Below are 24,890 nucleotides of genomic sequence, written 5' to 3'. Positions count from 1 at the left end.
ATGCAAAAAGAACACTTTCTGCCCTGTAGCGGGTAAATATTAAGTTAAAAATATGCCCCTTTTGCTGGGATATAGTACATTTTCTAGGCATTCCAAAAACATGCACAACTGAAAATTGACGATTTTTGATTTATGACGTTCTTGAAAGGAGTGAGCGAAATATGTTATCATAATATGGTAAATATGCGCCTCTGAAATTTCTTAATTTGGTAGGTGTTACTTGAATAGAAAAAGTTTATTGTAAATGCAGACAGTTGGTAGAATTCCATATTGAATTGTTGGGTTATATATCCAAAATAAAACACGGTTTTTGTTGGAATGAATTCTACATTTATTTATGTATATTTTAATACGTGACGCCTTTCGTCTTCTTAGGACATTATCAAACACAGAAAAAGTTTGCTGAGCACTGCACTAAACAATGCTATGACTCGACTGCAATCAGCGTTAAACGCAGCAGCGAGACTAATTTTTGGAATTTCTAAATTCAGTCACATTTTGGAATTTCTAAATTCAGTCACATCGCCCCACTACTTTACCGACTGCGCTGGTTACGCTTTTCCGAAAAGGTAGGGTTTGCATTATTTTTTGACATCTCAACATAGATGAAGAAGAATATGGAACATGTACATTTTTAACCCTGATAATGACAATGTTCTCGTCGAAACCGGTTAGAGAAAAAGTACCAATTAAAAGTCGTTTTTTATTTTAAGTATTTTTATTTTATAAAGAATATGGAAGTCTGGATATTTACAGGGCTTGCGGCCGTCATAGGCTGGTTTAAGTGATCACTTTACACACGTGTAACATTCACCAATTCCACCCATGATTGACAACAACAATGCTCAAATTCTGCAAACTTCTAGACATACCATATTGATCAAACTCAGTAATTATTTATTTTAAACAAATCTAAGTAGCTTCTTCTTTTAAACTTTTAAGTCATACTCGTATAGTACATACTTTTTTGTTTTCTGTTAAAATAAAATATTTGTAGTATATATTAGCACTTTTAATGTATTTTTATTTTTGGTATCTGTTGTATTCTTTCCAGTGCCCTTTATAATCTAAAATAAAAATGCACCACCCTTTATAATCTAAAATAAAAATGCACCACACACAGGCCATGCCTTTGTGGGATCTTTTTCCGTACTAATTTTTTTTTACTAACAATATTTTTTGTATTTGTAATTATATTATATTGTGAAATGCAAAAAAAAAGAAAACATAAAAAAACAATACTTGAATGAAAATACCATTAAGTAACAAAGAGATTGGTTCATAGTGTCAGGTTGTGGTCTCGTGGTTAGTGTCGCGGACTCTTGAGTCAGAGTTTCTGGGTTCGAACCCACTCTACCACAATTTGATACCTTTTTCTAATAATGAGCCGCTCAGAAATAGTATGAAATTTAAGTTTTTAAATTGGTTTCAAAGATTTGCATAAAAATATCATAAAATGATTTCTTGTGAGGATGCGTTTCCGACACTCGCATGAAAATACCATAAAATACTTCCATGCCAGGATGTATTTTAAACACTTACAATGAAAATACCATTAAATTGTTTATTGTGAGGATTAGTTTCAAACACTTGCATAAAAATACCGTAAGATGATTTCTTGTGAGGATGCGTTTCCAACACTCGCTTGAAAATACCATAAAATACTTCCTTGCCAGGATGTATTTTAAACACTTAAAATGAAAATACCATTAAATAGTTTATTGTGAGGCTTAGTTTCAAACACTTGCATAAAAATACCGTAAGATGATTTCTTGTGAGGATGCGTTTCCAACACTCGCTTGAAAATACCATAAAATACTTCCATGCCAGGATGTATTTTAAACACTTAAAATGAAAATACCATTAAATAGTTTATTGTGAGGATTAGTTTCAAACACTTGCATAAAAATACCGTAAGATGATTTCTTGTGAGGATGCGTTTCCGACACTCGCTTGAAAATACCATAAAATACTTCCTTGCCAGGGTGTATTTTAAACACTTGCATGAAAATACCATAAAATGGTTTATTGCGAGGAATAACTTGACTAGCAAGTACGATTGCTTTCGAATTCGTCGATTGCAAATATGCAAGCATACTATTAGTTATAAGCGAGTACTGGTTTTTCTCTCAATTTGAATACGTTGCATTCGCGAGTACTGCAGACAAAAATGCACCGTTCACTGTGAATATTCAATAAGTAAAAACTAGAATGCAATTCTCGCTATCCTTGAAATATGGAGTTTACAATTACTGTCAATAAAACACACCTCGGAGGTATACGGAGATGTTTTTGACTAGCTATCCTTGGCTTCTACACCCTGCACGCATTTCATCATCCTTATAAAAATATAGGTTTTTTTTTTACCTTTTTAGAAAGCTTATGAAACGGGGATGTTTTTTTAAATAATTTGTACGTTTAAATGTCATAGTGTTTATTTGTTGATTTGGCGTTTAATTTGTAGAACTCCATTTTAATTTCTGAATAATTTTTTAAATCAAACACAGATTTTTTGAGTCTGCTAAATTGTATTTTATTAAAAAAAACACATAAAAATTAGTATTGTGACAATTGTTTCGCCTAGTTATGGCATTTTCAAACGAATGTGAAGATTTAATGGACTGACGGTCCTTTTGTAGATATACAGTCCATTTAATCTTCACATTCGTTCAAATGTGAAGTATTCTCTTTAATTTTTTTAAAATAATGTAAACGAACGACTCGTCGCGGGCTATGCTTAGTGAGGCGTTCATAAAAAAAAATATTGTAAATAATTGTATTACAGTATTGTATTTTTTTTAAATAATATTAAAAAAGTAGACATGGTAGACGACTCCCGGGCAGATCACCAAAGAGATGGGTCGATAGCTGGAAATCGACATCGCAGGAGGCTTATCTCTCTTAAAAACAGGCCACAGGCTTACAACAAGATGAAGAAGAAGAAGAAGATTAAAAACAATTGTCTGAGAGATCGCATTACGACTGCATTCATCAGCATTATATTACATCCTCGTAAAAAAAAGACAGATCTCTGACCGACGAATTATCAGGCGCCGACAGATCAGTGATCTCCCGAAACCGCTGAGGTATGAAGGAAACTGCTGATAAAAAATTGAAACGTGATGGATCGCGGACGGTTTTTGGAGAGTTGTCGCGACGACCGCTGACCGATTAGTGTTGGACAAAGCTCTTGCAAAACAACGGTCTAGTCCAGAGGTTCCCAAAGTGTTCTCAGTATGGACCCCTAAGGGCTTCTCAAACTTTCAGGGGGGTACATGTCAGCGAAATAATAAATAAGAAGTATTGCCCGTTATGGCCCAACATACGTTAAATCCCAACTATTTTTTTTAAATCCAGGTAACATTTGACGTACCGTAGAACGGGGGGGCTACTTGAACTTTGATGTGTTACTTGAGCCCAGTACAAAAAAATATTTAGATCTGTATTTGGTCTACAATAATGAACGTATCGGCATGATTCATTGTTTCCCTGACAGGTGACACTTATTGTCACGATACGTGCAGTATTGTAGACCAAATACAGATTTAAATCTCTTTTTATGTTTTTTCTCCATTTGAAAAATATTTAGTATATTTAAAAAAATAATTAAACAATACATTTTCTTCGAAATGCAAATACATCACTTTCTACCCTGTGGCGGGTAAATGTTAAAAATGTGCCGCTTTTGCTGGGATATAGTACATTTTCTGGGCATTCCTATTACATGGACAACTGAAAATTGTCGATTTTTTATTTATGACGTTCTTGAAAGGAGTGAGCGATACGTGAAACATTGCTCTCCAGTTATTTTAATCGGCGAAAAGTGCTTTTTTTGTAGTTTCTAGTGTGCCGCGGCGCACATTTCGCTCACTCCTTTCAAGAACGTCATAAATCAAAAAACTTGATATTTCAGGAGAACGTTTTTAAAGTTTAAAAATATAACACAATGTATTAAAAATAAGTATCAAGCCACTTATTAAACTTTTTACTGTGCAACAGATCTTTTTAGGTAAAACCAGAAGGTTTTTTCTCCATTTGAAAAATATTTAGTTTATTTAAAAAAAATAATTAAACGATACCTTTTCTTCAAAATGCAAAAACAACATTTTCTGCCCTGTAGCGGGTAAATGTTAATTTAAAAATATGCTTTGTCCTGAAACACCTGACAACATGATTTAAAATTTTTATGCACCTCATATACAAATCATTTGAGAAACCCAAATTTAAGAACAAGAATTTGGACACACCTGAAATATTGTGTATAAGTAGTAACTTAATTTAGAAATAATGATCACAATTAGCAATCGAGTGTTGTCTATTACCAAAAACGATTAGGTCTCTAATAACGATTGTTGCCAGCTCATTTATATTAGATTTTGATTCATCGTGTCCATAACGAGCCATGTCGTCAAATCGATTCATTACTTGACTTGGTGGAAAAGTGTAATTATTGACCCGTTTTATTATCCATTGTTTCAGAATCAGCAATCGAAAGCCACGTGGAGGACATCAAGCTCATCGTGATCGATCTATAGTCATTAAGAAGTATCTGGAAGATCTCGAAAGGAATCATAATCTACCGTGATGACACACAAGTAAAAAGATCTGGAAAGTTCTTTGCAGCTATTCATTGATATATTAAAAAAGACCACAGTTTTTGTTTGTTTGTTTGAATCTCGTATACAAGAGAAACCGATAAGATTCAATACAACATTTATAAGAACAAGATTGGATATAGTCCGTCCACTTTTATACGCCATTCGGCATATTTTTTTTCTCGTAAGTTATACCTCGTAGCGTGTCAAATCCGCTAACCGCTTGTTGTCCATTAAAAAGAAGAAATTCTCCAAATTTACGTAAATGAAAAGTCTGATTTTGTAGTTTTTAATCGACGTTTTTTACGAGATATATACAACGTTATAGTAAGAAATCTAGCGATTTTTGTTGAAAATTGTTACGATTTTATATGCAATCACGTAAACGAATCAAGTGATGTGGTAATTATATAAATCACATGATAAACGAACTGATTTGAATGATATATACGTAGAAAATAGCGTAAAAGTATCATTTGAAGGGTCCCAGAACCGAGCCTTGCGGAACACCAAATTAGTTGAAAACAAACCAAGATGTATAAGTTGCTAGGAGGGCTGCAGGCCTACTTCAAGTGGCAAGACATCCAGACGGATAACGCCGTGTTCCGGTTGCACAACGTGTTCACGACCGTGTTGCTGCTGACGTGTTCCATCATCATCACGGCCACGCAGTATGTCGGAAGACCCATCCAGTGCATCGTCAACGGGCTGCCGACCCATGTGGTGAACACGTTCTGTTGGATCACTTCCACGTTCACGATGCCTGATGCTTTTAATAGACAGGTAAGGTGCTTTTTATTTTATTTTATACCCTGTAATGTCCCATAATCCGACGTATTCCTTGTAAGGGGTGTTAGGCCAGTTTATGACTCACCAAAAAATGAATATATGACCTCCGTAAAAGTGCCTTAGTTTTCCAGATATTTTCACTTCTGTTTAGTTTTTTTTTAACTGGTCAAGTTTTCATTAATGCTGCCTGTAATGCAGTTTTGGCTCGTTCTCAGTACGTTGCAATGACTTGTGTCGAGGGCTTGTGGCGAGGGGAGAAGCCGGCCACTGTCCCGTTTGACCGCAGTCGGGAATTGGGACCGTCTCATTGAGCCAATCTCCGAGGCGACCTCTCCTCGGCCGGCGGCCACCTATGCCAATCAGGCCAATTTGCGTACTAAATTGAAATTGACTGATGCGACCGACATGTGATCTTATAGATGTGACTAATGGCTAACTGTTACCAACTTTTTCAGATTGAGATTATAATCGTATTATTTTTTGACATCTCATCAAAGATGAAAAAGAATATGGAAGTCTGGGCATTTACGGGGCTGACGACCGTCATAGGCTGGTTTAAGTGATCATTTTACCTACTCATTATTGACAACTACACTACTCAAATTCTTGGAAGTTCTGTATATATGAACCTATTTAGAAACCTTGTTCTTGAATCACTAGAACTTCACTAGAGACATCTATCGGTGAGATGTAAAGAAGCTTTTTATTAAGCAGAAACTCTTATATTAGTATGTGATATCCGAATCCTGGATTATAAAATTAAAAAATTATTTTTTATTATTATTTGATAGTTTTTTTTACAATTTAATACAATTTCTGTTATTTTTTAACATCTCATCAAAGATGAAGAAGAATATGGAAGTCTGAGCATTTACGGGGCTGACGACCGTCATAGGCTGGTTTAAGTGATCACTTTACACCCGTGTAACATTCACCAATTGTACCCATTATTGACAACTACACTACTCAAATTCTTGGAAGTTCTAAATACATGAACCAATTTTGCAACATTATTCTTGAATCACTAGAACTTCACTAGAGGCATCTGTTGGTGAGATGAAAAGAAGCTTTTAATGGAGCAGAAACTCTTTTATTAGTATGTGAGGTCCGGATCCTGGATTACAATCACACATATGAGAAACGCCAGAAAATATCATTTTCATTTTTATTATTTAAGCTTATAATTTTCAGATTTTGTGAACAAGTATTTGGACACACTCAAAATGTTGTGAGATTATAATCGTTACTTTTTCTCGGTCAAATAATAATGTTTTTGGATAATTTTACACCGCCATTTTAGTAAAATACTACCGTAAGGGCGTTTGTCCACTACACGGAATCACACGGAATTTTACCGTCCGGTACGTCAGTTAGCGTTTTAAAACGACGATTGGCTTGGATTGGCTTGTGCTTTTGTCCATCTTTCTTCGGATCGGAGTTCTTGATCTTGTAAATTCGATCACGCTAAACTGTCATAGTCGCTTTCATTTTTCAAAACCAGACTGCCGGACGGTAAAATTCCGGGTAGTGAACAATCGCTCTTAGGATTCTAATGATAAATAGTAATGTCTCAGACGTTTCTTAAATGTCACTAGAAAAGGTGCGTTTTTTACCAGGATGGTCATCTTCTTCTTCATCTTAGTAAAGACGACAAAAATGTATGTCTGAATAAATAAATGTGTGCACCACGTGTTAGATTATAATATATCGCTCACTCCTTTCAAGAACGCCATAATTTTCAGTTGTGCATGTTTTCGGAATGTTCAGAAAATGTACTATATCCCAGCAAAAAAGGCATATTTTTAGCTTAATATTTACCCGCTACAGGGCAGAAAGTGTTGTTTTTGCATTTTTGAAGAAAATGGTTATCAACTCCTGCCTTGTTTTATATATACCATTACAATTTGTATAGCCTCTCACCAGTCTGATGATGTCGGTAACGACGAAACCCGGTCGCTGGTCAAATAAAAATAAAGTGGAAAAGCTAAAAATATTGGTTTTAATCTAATAACATATTAAAAATGCAATTCCATCACGAAGTGTCAGTGGATAATATAAATCTATTGAAAATGTACTGTTTAATTATTTTTTTTAAATATACTAAATATTTTCAAATGGAGAAAAAAACCTTCAGGTTTTACCTTAAAAGATCTGTTGCACACTAAAAAGTTCAATAAGTGGCTTGATATTTATTTGTAATACATTGTATTATATTTTTAAACTTTAAAAACGTTCTTCTGAAAAATATATTTTTTAAATTATGACGTTCTTGAAAGGAGTGAGCGATATGACAACTTTGTTTATCAATTTATCACATAAAACCGCTTTTTATCTTATAAAATTACGGATAAGTCCAACCACGTGTTAGCGGTCTGTCTTCCGGTTGTAGAACATCAATTTTTGCAAGTTTAACGACTGGCCACGGGTTAGATAGTGTATTTTCTTATACGCCAAACCGCGGTTCAAAGTTGACGCAGCGCCCGACGCCGGATGCGGTCAATATCCCTCAACGAATTAATTCAGCAAAAGTAATGTCATGACTCAAATTTGATGCGACATAAAAAAATTGCACGAGTGAGGTAAATTTGTGAAAATATTAATCTTTAAAAAAATACATTTTGCCATCTTAATATAGATGAAGAAAAAATACATATATTCAGCTCCTAATAATGATTCAATCAAAAATAAATCCTGGCGAAAAAATTTATATACGGGTTCAATAACTAAAAATATTTCGAAAATCTTACCTTCCCATATCCAACCTGCATATTATATAAATAATAATTTACATAAAATCCTCGATAACTCAAAATCTAAAGTAGATTTATTACAAAAAAGTGGTGTTTATGAAATTTCGTGTGGAGATTGTGATAGAAAATATATAGGCCAAATTGCGAGAAATTTAAAGATTAGAATTAAAGAACATCATAGCGGTCTTGTTAGTAATTATTTTTCGGAATTTGCAAATCACATAATAGATACTAATCACTCATTTCACTCTCATAAATTAAAATTATTACACCTTGTTCCATATAAAGGCCAAATTATGAATTATCTTGAAAATTTAGAAATCCAAAAAAACCTATATTCTAATAATAATATATTGTTTCAAAATTCTTCACCATTGCTTTCCATTTTTCCTTTGTTTTCAAACTCCGCCCCTTGACTAACCCCCTCCCCCTAATTTTCCCTTCTCCTTATTTATAGAACTTTTTTATATTTTATATTTTAGTTATTATACAGACCTGAATGATGGAAGTTTAACTTCTGAAACATGTAGTCTATAATAAAACTCAAGTGGTAAAAAACAAGTGTTTTCTTTAATCATTATAGATGAAGAAGTTACATTTTGATTGTGTCCAAATACTCATCTGGATTATCTTCAATTATAGGAGTTATTTTTCATATTATTTTTTGAGATTTCAACATAGATGAAGGAGAACGTGGAAGTCTGGGAAGTCAAGTGAATGCTGTGAAAAAGAGACTTTTTCTGTAACTCGCTAAGGGAGTAACTTTATCAAAAAAAATTGCTCGTTATGCGTATTACTATATTTTTTTTTCACCAATAGATGTCTCTAGTGAAGTTCTAGTGATTCAAGAACAAGGTTTTTAAATTGGTTCATATATATATATAGAACTTCCAAGAATTTGAGTAGTGTGAGCGAGTGTTTTTGCCTAGAATTTTCACTCATGAATTACATGAAATTATAGTAACTTTAAACATAAAGAGTAAATCCACTCACAAGTAGGCATAGGCTATGAAACTTATAAAGTTGAAGCCTGAGTAGGAACATGATAAACGGTGTTGCATAAGCCGTGGCTAGATTTCATAGTCACTTGGACGTTAGGTTAAAAAAAAAATTAATAAAATTGAGTAGTGTGGTTGTCAATACTGGGTAGAATTGGTGAATGTTACACGTGTGTAAAGCGATCACTTAAACCAGCCTATGACGGTAGTCAGCCCCGTAAATGCCCAGAATTCCATATTCTTCTTCATCTTTGATGAGATGTCAAAAAATAATATGAAAATAACTCCTGTAATTGAAGATAATCCAGACTTTGTGAACAAGTATTTGGACACACTCAATATGTTGTAAATGCGTATTATTCCCCAATTCATTCACAGTGAAGCGCCCTTGAGGTATTTTTTTACGAAAATGGCGCTATATAAGTTATCCAATTTTATTTATTATTATTATTATTACTCGTTGTGAGAGGTTACACTGCATTGATTGATCAAAGTATTCATTTTCTCATCACCATAAATCGCTATGAGCAACAATACTCGTAATCGTCGTCGTGAATCACTACTACCGAATAGCAAGTCACTAACGAGTGCATAATCGAATCACTGACGCACGCAGAACAGTCATTCTACGTCTTCGATCTCACAGGGCGGTTTATAATGGATCATTATCGGACGGGAGAAATATCTAATTTAACATATATAATATATAAAACCGTTTCCGCACCCCAATGGTGCATAGGGCACTGCTTCATATAAACGCAGTGTTATCTCGATCGATTACACATGAAGGAAAGGTGATCAGCCCTCCACTTCAGGTACCAGTCCAGTGTAATATTGAATAAATATTAGAGTGAAAAAATCACTTATTATTAAACCCCCCTGGGAATCGAACCCGGGACCTCCAGAACGGTAGCCGAGCGTGCTGACCATTACACTACGGAGGCGGACAGAATTTAACATACTCAACCTATAAAGGATTGTATACGACTCGTGTAGTGTTTATAACACAAAACATATAAATTTAAAATTCCTGTATACATTTTTAAACAATTATGTAGATTGCCCAGTCTGAGTCCCGGGAGCACAGACCAGAAACAAAAATTCATTTAAAAACCCTAAAATGCACTCCAAGCCCTACCAAAATTCATTAAATCGACCCTGCGATATCGCTCACTCCATTCAAGAACGTCATAAATAAAAAATCGTCAATTTTAAGTTTTGCATGATTTCGGAATGCCCAGAAAATGTACTATATCCCACCAAACGAGGCATATTTTTAACTTAATATTTACCCGCTACAGGGCAGAAAGTGTTGATTTTGCATTTTGATGAAAAGGAATTGTTTAATTATTTTTTTAAATATTTTTCAAATGGAGAAAAAACCTTCAGGTTTTACCTAAAAAGATCTGTTGCACAGTAAAAAGTTCAATAGGTGGCTTGATATTTATTTTTAATACATTGAGTTATATTTTTAAAATTTAAAAACGTTCTCTTGAGAAATCAAGTTTTTTTTTATTTATGACGTTCTTGAAAGGAGTGAGCGATATGTGCTATGTAATGCTTAATGAAATAGACATCAATAATGTTTCTTTTAATACGTTTAATAGAAATATTGTTCATGTCTATTTGACTAGTTGATAAAGAAAATTTCTTTATTTTTTTATTTATTGGTATTCCAAAAAATAAAAAAAAACAGCCGATATAATCAATATTTTCATTCATCATCTTTTGGAAAATTCGCCTTCGTAAATACATTGTTTTCGTAAATAAGTTGGTAATGAATGACGTGACAGAAAAGATGGACTTATTTTAATATTGGTAATATTGCTAAATTATTGGCGGCTCTTTTTGTTGATGTCTATGCTCCACCCTTCATATTTGTATAACACAAATGGTAGTGTAGTGGTAAACAAACAATCCACACTACTACTATAACAGCTCTATAAACCATAGACAATAAACCATGTGACGTCATAAAACGTTCGATGACGGAAATTTGATGACGTATGCGAACGCATGTTTTTCCTTTTATTTAAATATCTAAAGTTTAAACCTTCATATCTCCCTTAGTTCTCTACAGACTTCAATAAGAATGTTATCGATAGTCTTCATATTAATTTATAAGCCAATAAACCAACATCGTGACAAAAATCTATTGGAGATGGGACTGATGAATGACTGTTACTTTTTCGGTTAACCGATTGGGATAGTATTCATTACTCTATTACTCTATTCTCGGTGTATATTTCTTTTCAGCTTAAGTTTTTGAAATAAAATAAAATAGGAGCTAGAAATACTCAATATGCAACAAAATTTTTAGCACAGTCGAAATAATCGGCGGGTATGTATGAGGAGATGCATGAATGTGGAAGAGGTGAAGGATGTTTGCAAAGACAGGGTGGTAAAGCGTTCTATTCTCTCTGCCTACCCCTGCGGAGAAGCGGCGTGATGGTTAGTAAGATAGTTAATTGACCTTATTTTAAGGTAGTCGTTATTTCATTCGGTTTTTATTCGATCGCCCTGTGTAATATACCTAAGCAGATATACATGATTGTCCGCCTCCGTGGTGTAATGGTAAGCGTGTTTAGCTACCGTGCTAGAGGTCCCGGGTTCGATTCTCAGGGAGGGGTTGAAAATAAATATTAGTGATTTTACACTAAAATATTTATTTAATATTACGGCTGTCCAAACTCAAAACACAGTACGGGATATTTTTTCTTAGTACGTTTTTTTTTGCATTTTTGGACTGAGTAGAATCTACTTACTACAAAAATGCAAAAAAACGTACTACAAAAAAATGTCCCTTACCGTGTTTTGAGTTTGGACAGCCGTAATATTAAATAAATGTTATAGTTTGTTTTAAGTTTGGACAGCCGATTACCCTGGACAAGTCCCTGAAGCACAGGAGTGATCACTATGTATTCAATAATATGCAGTGCCCTATGAACCACGGATAAGGGTCAGATAAGAAGATAAACATTTCTCGAATCAGGAAAGTCCATGTGATTGCTAAGTTATTTGTCTAAAGTCTAAACCAGTGATTCCCAAAGTGGTCTTTATCGACCCCCAGAGGTCTACGACAACTTGCAAGGAGTCTATGTTTTAATTTGAATTTAATATATAAATATATAAAACCTAACATGTGTGGTTTTTAATTTTCACTACACTTCACTACCATCATAAATTTAAATATTTCAATGTGAGTAGCACTACATATACCGGCTGTCAAAAATACATTTGAAGTTAATGAATTAGATAAAAATCAATATCATGTAAGACGGGGGTCTACCCAAAATTGAAAAACATGGCAAGGGGTCTACAAGACAAAAGAGTTTGGGAACCTCTGGTCTAAACCATAGGTTCCCAAAGTGGCCCCCTGGCCTCTCGAGGGGCCCTGGAGAGAGCTGAGGGGGTAATTCTGACCCCGGGGGAGTAGGGGGGTGATTAATTAGATATTTTGTTGAAAGTTCTTATGATATACACAAATACTTCAAATCAATTCCCACGATAGTTTTCTAGTTAGTTTTCCCACGCGTTAAATCGTGTGAAATAATGCTTTTCCGTCAGACATGGGCGACTGAATTAAAAAATCGATTTCAATAACGAATCATTCAATGTTGACTTTACGAGTATATATAATAGATATAATAATATGTAACAATGATTAAAGAAAACACTTGTTTTTTACCACTTGAGTTTTATTATAGACTACATGTTTCAGAAGTTAAACTTCCATGATTCAAGTCTGTATAATAACTTATTAATAGTTTTTATACAGACCTGAATGATGGAAGTTTAACTTCTGAAACACGTAGTCTATAATAAAACTCAAGTGGTAAAAAACAAGTGTTTTCTATAATCATTGTAACATGTCTTACCTCAAAGTTAATGCCGAAACAATAAATATAATAATATGTATATAAAAAAATGAGAGAAGAACTCAACTGGTTACCTATAAAAAAGAAAGTAATATATAATATGCTTATCTTTATATATAATTGTTTTAACGATAAATTACCCAAATATTTTAAGGATAAAATAGTTTTAAACAAAAAAATTCATGAACATAGTACTAAAAATAAAGATAAAATAAGACTGCCATTTTTGAAAAAAACTGAGTCCCAAAATCGTTTAATGTATAAGGGTTTCAAAATGTATGATGAGATGCCTGAATATATGAAGAATGAAAAGAGTCTGAAAGAATTTTAAAATAAATATTTCGTTTACTGTAAGAATATGTAAATATATAATATTATGTAAATTAAGTGCAAATAATAGTTTGTATTAAATGTAATATAAATAAATAAATAAAAAATAAACAAAAATAATCCCCGTAAATATCCAGACATTCATATTCTTCCTCATCTACATATGTTGAGATATATCAAAATTGTAATAATAATTGGCTAAACGCAGATTTGTAAACACTAAAAATTTTGTGAAGAAAAATACCATATAAGAAATTATTATTAATAATAAAATATGCCCTCCGCACGGGAAAACACAGTGAGGGCACATTATTGTAAATTTTAATTATGCGTATGATTAAAAAAAATAAAAAAATACTTAATTTGACTTTTAAATTCGATCATTTAAAGCTAATCACGTCAATCGGTGCACAAACTTGATTGCTTACAAATGAATATTCCCAGCTCCTATGCAAATAATATAGACAAAATAAGAGTTCACGCGTTCGTGGAAGCCTGGATGTAACAGGCATCAATAGTAAGGTAGAGGAAAGGCAATTGAGATGGTATGGGCACATAGGACGCAGAGAACCTGATCATATTGTGAACCAGGCGATCGCCATAGATCTTCCTTGAAAGACATCTAGAGGAAGACAAAAATTCATGGATGCTACAGAAAGAAAACGTGATTCGAAGGCATGGCCTAGGTGACGTTGTCCATGATAGAAGGACCTACAACCTGAGGACGAGGAGAGCTGACCTCAACGGTCTTCGAAGACAATAAATTTACAATTTTTAATACTAAAAAAATCTAAATAAACTTCAAACAACAAGCAAACTAAGGACCTAAGACGCAGTGTCAATTGCGCTCTTGTAAGGTTTTCATGATTCAAAGACACTAGGTGACGTTGTCCATGACAGAAGGACCTTTAACCTTAGGTCGAGGAGAGCTGACCCCAATGGTCTACGACGACGATAAGTTGGGATGGAGCCAGGAAGAAGGTATATTTGACATTGAAAACGTAAGCCGGATAGAAATATACGTAGGTATATATATATACCTCGAAATAAACTAATGAATACCATTCCTTTGATGTGTTACTTGAGCCCAGTACAGAAAAAGAATTAAATCTGTATTTGGTCTACAATACTGACCGTATCGACATGATTCATTGTTTCCCTGACAGGTGACACTTATTGTCACGATACTTCGATCGATACCACGATCTAAATATTTATTTTTGTACTGGGCTCAAGTAACACATCAAAGTTCAAGTAGCCCCGTTCTACTGCAGTCGTAATACTAACAGTTACTCATTTCAGCCATACAATAATAACGCGAATTTTACCACGCTACTAGATACGTTTTCCGTTTAGCCTTCGTTTCGATGCTACAACCTGATTTGATTACCAAATTAATTACGCCAAATTACAGTCGCGAAGGCCACAATTTTACACTTGCATAGATGTAGCCGAGTACCTGCCCACCAGGGGCGAGCGGTGATCGTTGATTGTTCGAAGGTGATCAGGGGCGAGAAGGGTCTTGCATATCGCTCACTCCTTTCAAGAACGTCATAAATCAAAAATCGTCATTTTCAGTTGTGCATGTTTTCGGAATGCCCAGAAAATGTACTATATCCCGGCAAAAGAGGCATATTTTTAACTTAATGTTTACCCGCTACAGGGCAGAAAGTGTTGTTTTTGCATTTTGAAGAAAAGGTATTGTTTATTAAATATTTTTCGAATGGAGAAAAAACCTTCAGGTTTTACCTAAAAAGATCTGTTGCACAGTAAAAGTTCAATAAGTGGCTTTATATTTATTTTTAATACAATTCGTTATATTTTTAAACATTAAAAACGATCTCCTGAAAAATCAAGTTTTTTTGATATATGACGTTGTTGAAAGGAGTGAGCTATATATTTAATATGTATATATACAATAAAAAGGGTCTCTGCTGAATAAAAAAAGTCCACTCAAATCGACCATGGATACTGCCGCGAGCTCACACATGAAGCGAAACGTGTGAATTGTATGATGTGATGTATGTTTTATTTACATATATATATATATATATATATATATATATATATATATATATATATATATATATATATATATATATATATATATCACACGTAAAGCGTGGCACACCTAGGCCATGCCCTCGAATCACGTTATCTTTCTGCTGCATCCTCGAATTCTTTGGTCTTCCTCTGGATTTATTTCGAGGAAGATCCACGGCGATTGCCTGGTTCACAATATGATCAGGTTCTCTGCGTCCTATGTGCCCATACCATCTCAATTGTCATTCCTCTACCTTACTATTGATGCCTGTTACAGCCAGGCTTCCACGAAACTCTTTATTTTGTCTCCAAGGGTCAATCCAGCTGACCATCTAACCATTCGCATAAATAATAATAATAATACATTTTTGTATTAAATGTTAAAATCAAACACTGATTTTTTTAGTCTACTATGTGAGTATAAACAGTGCACAACATTTTGAGTGTGTCCAAATACTTGTTCACAAAATCTGTATCATCTCCAATTACAGGAGGTGTTTTCATATTATTTTTTGACATCTCATCTAAGATAAAGAAGGTTATGGAAGTCTGGGCATTTACGGGGCTGACGACCGTCACACTTCCATATTCTTCTTCATTTTTGATAAGATGTCAAAAAAAATTAAAATCAGTGTTTGATTTAAACATTTACTATGTAAATTAAAATGGAGTTCTACAAAATAAACGCCAAATCTATAAATAATGATAATAAATGTGATACGATGTTTTATCTTGTTTTTCCAGAAAATCCCCGGTGTTCACGTGGTCCAACCAGGAATCAGCAACGATTTTGACGACGAAGATGCCAAAAAGTATTACACCTATTACCAGTGGGTCTGCTTCGTCCTCTTTTTCCAAGTACGTATTCGCAATTTTTCTATAAATTATGAAAGCTGTTCACACCATTCTTGATTCTATCGATAATTTATTTATTTATTTTATTTTATTATTATACAAAACATATTACATACATACATCATATATATATCATATATAATATTCCCGATGAGCAATTTCTATTTCTTATTTTGGGACATGGGATTAAGGTTAACAAGACTGGAACACAAATAATAAAGTTACAAAAAAGATTTTTTTTAATAACCAAAAGTAATACATGTCAAAATATAAAAACAATAAACAGGTATAATAAATAGGCATAAGAAGCATATTTAAAAGGAATAAATGAGAAAAACATAAGGTAAGAAGCATATTTAAAATAAACAAATAAAATATGACTAAACTAATGCTTATCTCAGCCATGCATTCTTTCCTCATTTCACCAATCGAGCATCTGTCATACATGGTTTTGACGCACTGAGAGATCGCATGCCTTCAATGTTGGAGAAGCGAAGATTGTTTAAAGACAGATGAGTGTGGCGTTCTGTTCTCTATGCCTACCCCTGCGTGGAAGCCGCTTGATTAATTTTTTTTATTTATTTTATTTTATTATTATTTGAAAGTTTTTTTGTACAATTTAATACAATTTCTGTTATTTTTTAATATCTCATCAAAGATGAAGAAGAATATGGAAGTCTGGGCATTTACGGGGCTGACGACCGTCATAGGCTGGTTTAAGTGATCACTTTTTACACGTGTGACATTCACCAATTCTACCCATTATTGACAACCACACTACTCAAATTCTTGGAAGTTCTATATATATGAACCAATTTAGAAACATTGTTCTTGAATCACTAGAACTTCACTAGAGACAACTATTGGTGAGATGTAAAGAAGCTTTTTACTAAGCAGAAACTGTTATATTAGTATGTGAGGTCCGAATCCTGGATACAGTTTCTGCTTAATAAAAAGCTTCTTTACATCTCAACAATAGATGTCTCTAGTGAAGTTCTAGTGATTCAAGAACAAGGTTTCTAAATTGGTTCATATATATAGAACTTCCAAGAATTTGAGTAGTGTGGTTATCAATAATGGGTAGAATTGGTGAATGTTACACGTGTGTAAAGTGCGTTTAATTTGTAGAACTCCATTTCAATTTATATAGTAAATGTTAAAATCAAACACCGATTATACTGTTTTTTGACATCACATCAAAGATGAAGAAGAATATGGAAGTGTGACGGTCGTCAGCCCCGTAAATGCCCAGACTTCCATATTCTTCTTCATCTTAGATGAGATGTCAAAGAATAATATTTAAAAATACATTTAAAATAATGTTTCTGGGGAACATGTATTTTTATTTGGTTAGTTACATAGTTATATTATATTAATAATGATTGGACATGCACTATTGTTGGAAACAAAGCTACATTTACAGGATTTAATAAACCATGAATTAGAATCGTGAATAGTGACCATTTGTATGTACGTCAAAATAGTGTTTGTTGCGAACGTCTATGCAAATTTTCTTCACGGTCTAGTTTTCCTAATGCGACCTTGAACACCACCCATGAATATTCATCTGTTTTCCAGCACTTCCCCAAACACACGTTTGAAATATCATTCAAATTTCAATATTAAACCATATTGAAAATCTATCGGCAACATGTAAGAATCGGCTCTCCAAAATTTATTGCACTAAGGTGGAAAATCTGATTTCGCTCACTCCTTTCAAGAACGTCATAAATCAAAAAACTTGATTTTTCAGGGAAACGTTTTTAAACTTTAAAAATATAACACAATTTATTAAAAATAAATACTAAGCCAGTTATTGAACTTTTCACTGTGCAACAGATCTTTTTAGGTATAACCTGAAGGTTTTTCCTCCATTTGAAAAATATAGTTTATTTAAAAAAATAATTAAACCTTTTCTTCAAAATGCAAAAACAATATTTTCTGCCATGTAGCGGATAAATATTTAGTTAAAAATATGCCTCTTTTGCTGGGATATAGTAATTTTTTTGGGTATTCCGAAAACGTGCACAACTGAAAATTGACGATTTTTGATTTATGACGTTCTTGAAAGGAGTGAGCGATTTATCCATAATTCAGGTATGGTTTCGAAACGAAAAAATGGCATCCAAGTGCCAAAACCTTATGTAATAGACGCCAAGAAGAGTAAAATATTTGATTGAGCCCAAATGAGATCAGAATAAATATAAATTTATGATATAACTAATAAATATCACTTTACACACGTGTAACATTCACTAATTCTACCCATTATTGACAACCACACTACTCAAATTCTTGGAAGTTCTATATATATGAACCAATTTTGAAACATTGTTCTTGAATCACTAGAACTTCACTAGAGACATCTATTGGTGAGATGAAAAGAAGCTTTTTATTAAGCAGAAACTCTTAGTAAGGTTTCTAAATTGGTTAATTTGTATAGAAGTTCCAAGAATTTGAGTAGTGTGGTGTCAATAATGGGTAGAATTGGTGAATGTTACACGTGTGTAAAGTGATCACTTAAACCAACCTACGTCGGTCGTCAGCCCCGTAAATGTTCAGACTTGCATATTCTTCTTCATCTTTGATGAGATGTCATATAATAAAATAAAAGTTTTGTTTCCATTAATCTGTTCGATACTCTACGAGTTCACAACAGGCATCTTTTTTTTTGGGGACTTCAGGCATTCTTGCGAGCTAACCGCTGCACTGCGGCTTGGTTTATAATAGGTACAGGGTATTACGTAGGCTATATGTATTTATTACTTGGTTTCCAAGCAAACCTTCTGCTTTTACGGGGGGTCCTATGGCGGGCAATCTTCGGCACGAGTCACTAAGGTCGACGACCGCGGAGCGAGTCGCTAGCCTCTGTCCAAATAAGAAAAGGGTAATTGCTCCTATCATTGCACCAATATTTCCACCACAGTGAATGAAATTTAGGAACAATAATAGGGACAATATTTCGCAGTATTTTTACATAATCAAATAAAGCTTAGCGTGCGTCGAAGAGGTACTAGGCAAAAATCTGTATTGGCAGTATTTGTACATAATGCAAACTATGCCATGTTCTCTCCGATTCCGCGGCTTCACATGTTAGCCAATGCTTTTGAAAGTATAGATTTATTTAATATATTGTTATCCACCTTGAAGTCTGTACTTTCTCAGCATTTCTTATCCATTTTATAACGGATAAATTTAAACGTTGTGTTTCACTCTCTCTCGCTGATATTGTGTGAAGGAGACGTGTATTTACCAGTGCTTACTATTTGTTATTTTATTATTATTTTATGTTTAAGACTTTTTGTTTCTCTCTTAGTGTATTCATTAGTGTATTTTTATATTAGATACTGTATATATGTATTATGTTAAAGGCATTAGCCATTCAATAAATAAATATAATGAATAAATTAATTAATATGAGAAGGAAATGACCTAACACCTGTACTCGCTGAAGTGTACGAACCCCTTGAGGTTTGGGTTGGGTCACTGCTTAGTTTTCTCGGTTTATTCTTATTTACAGATTGACACGTAAAGTTCTGCATACGCGCTAGGCGCGTAAATTTAAATTCCCCTTTAGTACGGAATACGCGCTAGGCGCATATGGCTGATAACATAATCAAATGGCTTGAAAATACCATTTTCATGATATTTATATATTTTTATAATTTTTTTGTTAACTCCCTACTTTTCAATAACTCAATTTCAGCTTTCAAACCCAGGTGATATATTATGATGTAATTGTTTTTTTTTGTTGCTGAAAATACCGTTTTTGTATTGATAAAATAAGTTTTTCTTCAAAATAAATATATGGTTTTGAAAAGAAAGTGATTTTAAAAGATGAGGGGTTAAAAATATATTTAAAAATATATTTTCAATATACACTCGGTCCTCGTATAACACGGTTATATGGTGCCACAAAATCCCCTGTTATACAACGTTTGCAGTTCATACAAAATAAGGGTTTGCGTTCCAAAAAAAAAAATCTAGAATAGTTTAAATGAATATGTACTTACTACTACTACTACTACCATCACGCCGTTTCCCCGCAGGGGTAGGCAGAGAGGATGGAACGCCACACTCTTCTGTCCTTACATACACTCCTCGCCTCCTTCACATCCATACATCTAGTCATACATGCCCTCCGATTACGCAGACTTTTGACACCGCCAGATTTTAGGTTCTGATTGATCTGATCTTGCCAAGTCTTTTTCGGTCGTCCACGTTCTGTTTTCCCTCTCACATTCGCCACATATATTTTCTTAGTCATTCTCTCGTTATCCATATGTACTTTATTGTAATATGTACTTAATTTTTTTTTATAACAAACAAATTATTTAATTCATTTATTTTACTGAAACCGTGTTATAAGAAGCGTTTACCTACAATACATGTGTATACAAAAAATATGCCACAATTTTTATACATCTGTGTTATAAAAAAAAACCGTAGTATACGAGGACCATATGTATATTCCAAAAAAAAATTGTGCACGGACAACACGTGTGGCTTCTCGCGCAGCCGGTTGCGTACTGTATTGCATATTTGAGAGTACACCGTTAAATGATATAGAATCCATAAATCGAATGAGGTAACGACATATTTTTAAAAAGTCGTGATATATTTTTTTCATATTAATTTTTTTTTTGTAATTCGATGATGAAGTGGTTGAAAATACAGCGGTGACGGGTTTCTTAGCCTCTGGTCGACCAACAATCCAACCAGTGGTCGAGCTCCAGAACATTCCAGACTGCACCAACACACTTGCAAGGCGCCCGGAGGAACAACAAACTCGTGGAATACGAGATGCATTCCTGTGCATACTTTTCATACCGGTTCTCTCCGCTTGCCTCTCTTGCACATGCCACACATGTATGTGACCCGACTTCCTCTTTGGAAATTCCACGGTCTTAGCCTCTCTTATTGGTGGATTTCATTTTCACGACATTTTAAGTGTCTCCAAAACCCTGTTCACAAATCTGGGTTTCTCCGGTTAAGGGTTATTTTTGAATTTTGTAAAGTGTAAAAAAATCCGTTTATTATTGTTATTACAATGATTAAAGAAAACACTTGTTTTTTACCACTTGAGTTTTATTATAGACTACATGTTTCAGAAGTTAAACTTCCATCATTCAGGTCTGTATAATAACTAAAATAAAACTAACTAACTAACCATCACGCCGCTTCCCGCAGGGGTAGGCAGAGAGAATAGAGCGCCACACCACTCTGTCCTTGCAAACATTGTTCGCCTCTTCCACGTTCATGCATATCCTCATACATACCCGCCGATTGTTACGACTCCTAACCTGACCACTTTCAAGTATTTGGCATACCTGATCGTGCCATGTTTTTCTCGGTCTTCCTCTGCTTCTTTTCCCGCTAACATTCGCGTCATAAATTTGTTTTACCGTTCTTTCCTCACTCATTCGTTCTACATGTCCAAACCATCTCAACACACCTTTCTTAATTTTATCGATAATGTTAATAACTAAAATATTAAATATAAAATTGTTCTATAAATAAGGAGAGGGGAAATATTTATTGTATTGTATTATACAGACCTGAATGATGGAAGTTTAACTTCTGAAACATGTAGTCTATAATAAAACTCAAGTGGTAAAAAACGAAGTGTTTTCTTTAATCATTGTAACATGTCTTACCACAAAGTTAATGCCGAAACAATAAATAAAATATTAGTGTTATTTATTCTCAACTGATGGCGCCACTAATTTCTAGATGAATTGGCTGATAGACGTCTCACGCTTCGATCGGCTACAACATCTGCAATGGGCAAAGTGATCTTACCAGCTCGCAACCAACGCACTAAATTTGGCGAGCGTGCCTTTGCTGTTGCAGGACCGACGGCGTGGAATGCTCTTCCATCAGTGGTTAGAAATAGTGAGAGTGAGATGATCTTTAGAAAAAGACTAAAAACACATTTGTTTGCTAAATCATTTCCACCATAATATTTTCCCCAATTCATTCACAGTGAAGAGCCCTTGAGGTATTTTTTTTACGAAAATGGCGCTACATAAGTTATCCAAATTTACTATTATTATTAGCCATACTTCCAAATCTGTTGATTAAACACCCACACCAAGGAACCTAAGACCATTGCATTTATATATTTTTTTAAATATACTTATATAGAAAAATCTTTTTTTTAACTACTTGACTTTTTTAACTGTTTTTTTTTCAAAACCATATGTTTATTTCAAAGAAAACTTATTTTTTCATAACAAAAACGGTGTTTAAAGCAAAAAATTCATTTAAGTTAAATTTTTTATTCATTTTTTATTTTATTTTCTTGTCAGTTGCCTTAGAAAATTTTCCTTGCCATGTAAAAGGATTTATAGCATATTTAGTTTATATTTTTTAAAAATTAAAGTGGATGTGTATAGTTTACAATAAAATTCCGTGTAGTGGACAAACGCCCAAATACGATAAATCAGGCGAAGGAAAAACACTAAAATATTGATATAAATAACTCTTACATTTGAGAACAACAACAAAAAAAATTGGACGCATTCGGAATATTTGAGCAATAATTCGATTCGGCATTTTTACGTTTTCGGTTAGGCTAACACTGCAAAGGGCGTCCAGGTACCATACATACTTCATTGCCAGAATATTTCTTTGGGCCCAACTTCCGGAGTGTTCGACCGTTTACTACGCAGCCGGCATAACGAATGAGGAACATTCTGGAACATTCCTGTGACGACATACTTACGGTCCCTGAAAAGTACTTGAGATCATCCTTACATCATCATTGGGTCCCGATATTAGGTCGGCCTAATCTACGCGTAATTTAGCAATAGAGTATTATCACTCGGGAGGAATATCTAATTTAACATACTTAACCTATAAAAGGACTGTGTGAGACTTGTTTTGTGTTTATAACAGCCGATATAATTTTTTATTCATCATTTTCTTTTGCAAAATTTGCCCACGTAAATATGTTATTTTCGTAAGTTGGTAATGAATGACATCAAAGAAACGAATCCACACTACTACTATTACAGGTCTATAAAGCAGATACATAAAGGGATACGCCCCATAACACACCCGATGGCTTAAAATTTGGTGACGTATAGCGGTGTTCGGTTTTTGTTTTTATTAAAATATCTCAAGTTTCATATCTCAACCTTCATATCTGCCTTACTTCTCTACTATTTCGACTAGCCAATAATAACACATCATTCTCGGCTCTACCCGACCGAGTTTCTCCAGGGTATGCTTGGCTGCAATAGTTTAGAGACTAGAAGGAATGTGTATTTGATTACGCATTTTTATCGATTGTTGCGCGGTATGATCGATAATTCTGAAATCATCCGAAACATTGGTCTGTATGTTCCCGATAGTTACCTAAGACAGCGTCGACATATTTGTTTCCCATTCCTATACACAGGACCAACCTGCCGATGGTTATAATTATCTTTATAACATTAGCCTCAGTTTGAGTGAAAAAAAATAATAGTTTTGCTTGTAAAAAACTGTGTTTTGTGAAGAATTATCGAAAATATTAACTTTATCTTTGTCAATATTCAACAAATATGTTAAAAGTGCGTTCGATGGTTATGCGATTCCCAGACCCGAGCCGGATACACCACGTGTGACCAGTAATTTGACGCTCGACGGACCCAAAGGAAAGTAATCCATCAATATAACTTTTATTACTGTTTTGTCCAAAAATGAACAATGCTTTGACTTTATTTTGTCCATGCCATTTAAGTAAATTGCTTAAAACGTCGGGATATGTGTATGGAGGATAGTAAATCTAGGATTGTTTACACAGTAGAGAACCTTCTACAGTTTCAGAATCACACCGCAATTAATAAATTTAATAGAAGTAACATACTTAAACATAATTTAAATTCAAATAATCTTTATCAGGAAAGATACATCCGGAAAAAAAGATACAGAGGATGTCGCGGAGGCAGAAAGCATAAAGATCTACCGGAAATCTTAGATACTGTAGGCATTGAAAGTCAAGGAAATGCGAAGCCAAATAGGCATGTAGGTATAGCATATCCAGTCTCGATTGGTACATGGAACGCTCGCTCAATTAATAATAAGATCGATGACATCTGTGATATAGTAGCGGACTATAAAATAGATGTTTTGGCTATTACTGAAACGTGGCATGAAGATAGCAACTCTGTCACCATTAAACAGCTCCGTAGCAGAGGTTTTAATATTATTGAGCGGGCGCGCAGGTCCGAAGATTGTAAAAAACGTGACGATCTTTCGTGGACAAATCATGGCGGAATAGTTATACTTACAAACAATAATTTTAAACTAATGAATATAAGACTACCTTTGTTCTCGAGTTTCGAATCCATTTGTTGCAGAATAACAGTAGGAAGTAAAAATTTTACTCTCATAACAATTTATCGGCCCGGCTCTAAGGCACCGACTACTAAATTTTTTTCAGAAATAAAATCCCTGTTAGAATGGGCGGTTACTCGCACAGAATTATTAATTATAACTGGAGACATAAATATTCGTTTCGACCGTGAAACAGATTCAGCGACCAAACGCTTTAATGTACTTCTGAGTGATTTTGATTGTCTTCAAGAAGTAAACACCTCAACTCATAACGCAGGAGGTATATTGGATGTTATAATACGACGCAAATGTGATGAACATATTGCA

General features: G+C 34.0%; 1 protein-coding gene across 2 annotated transcripts in view; it reads left to right on the top strand.

The window, feature by feature from the left end:
* ogre (optic ganglion reduced) overlaps positions 1-24,890 on the top strand; it is a 54,164-nt gene that overhangs the window by 9,436 nt on the left and 19,838 nt on the right. For both annotated transcript variants that reach the window (XM_088271773.1, XM_088271772.1), the window contains exons 2-3: positions 4,480-5,378; positions 16,128-16,241. In XM_088271773.1, the coding sequence (XP_088127899.1) occupies positions 5,130-5,378; positions 16,128-16,241 (363 nt within the window). In that variant the 5' untranslated portion in view covers positions 4,480-5,129. The remainder of the gene's footprint in view (positions 1-4,479; positions 5,379-16,127; positions 16,242-24,890) is intronic.

This window comes from Brachycentrus maculatus, unplaced genomic scaffold (genome assembly GCF_059751285.1).
Source record: "Brachycentrus maculatus isolate JH-2025_06_01 unplaced genomic scaffold, ASM5975128v1 h1tg000459l, whole genome shotgun sequence".
NCBI lineage: Eukaryota > Metazoa > Arthropoda > Insecta > Trichoptera > Brachycentridae > Brachycentrus > Brachycentrus maculatus.
The sequence above is the reverse complement of the archived record's forward strand: the minus strand, read 5'-3'. Positions and strand labels throughout refer to the sequence as shown.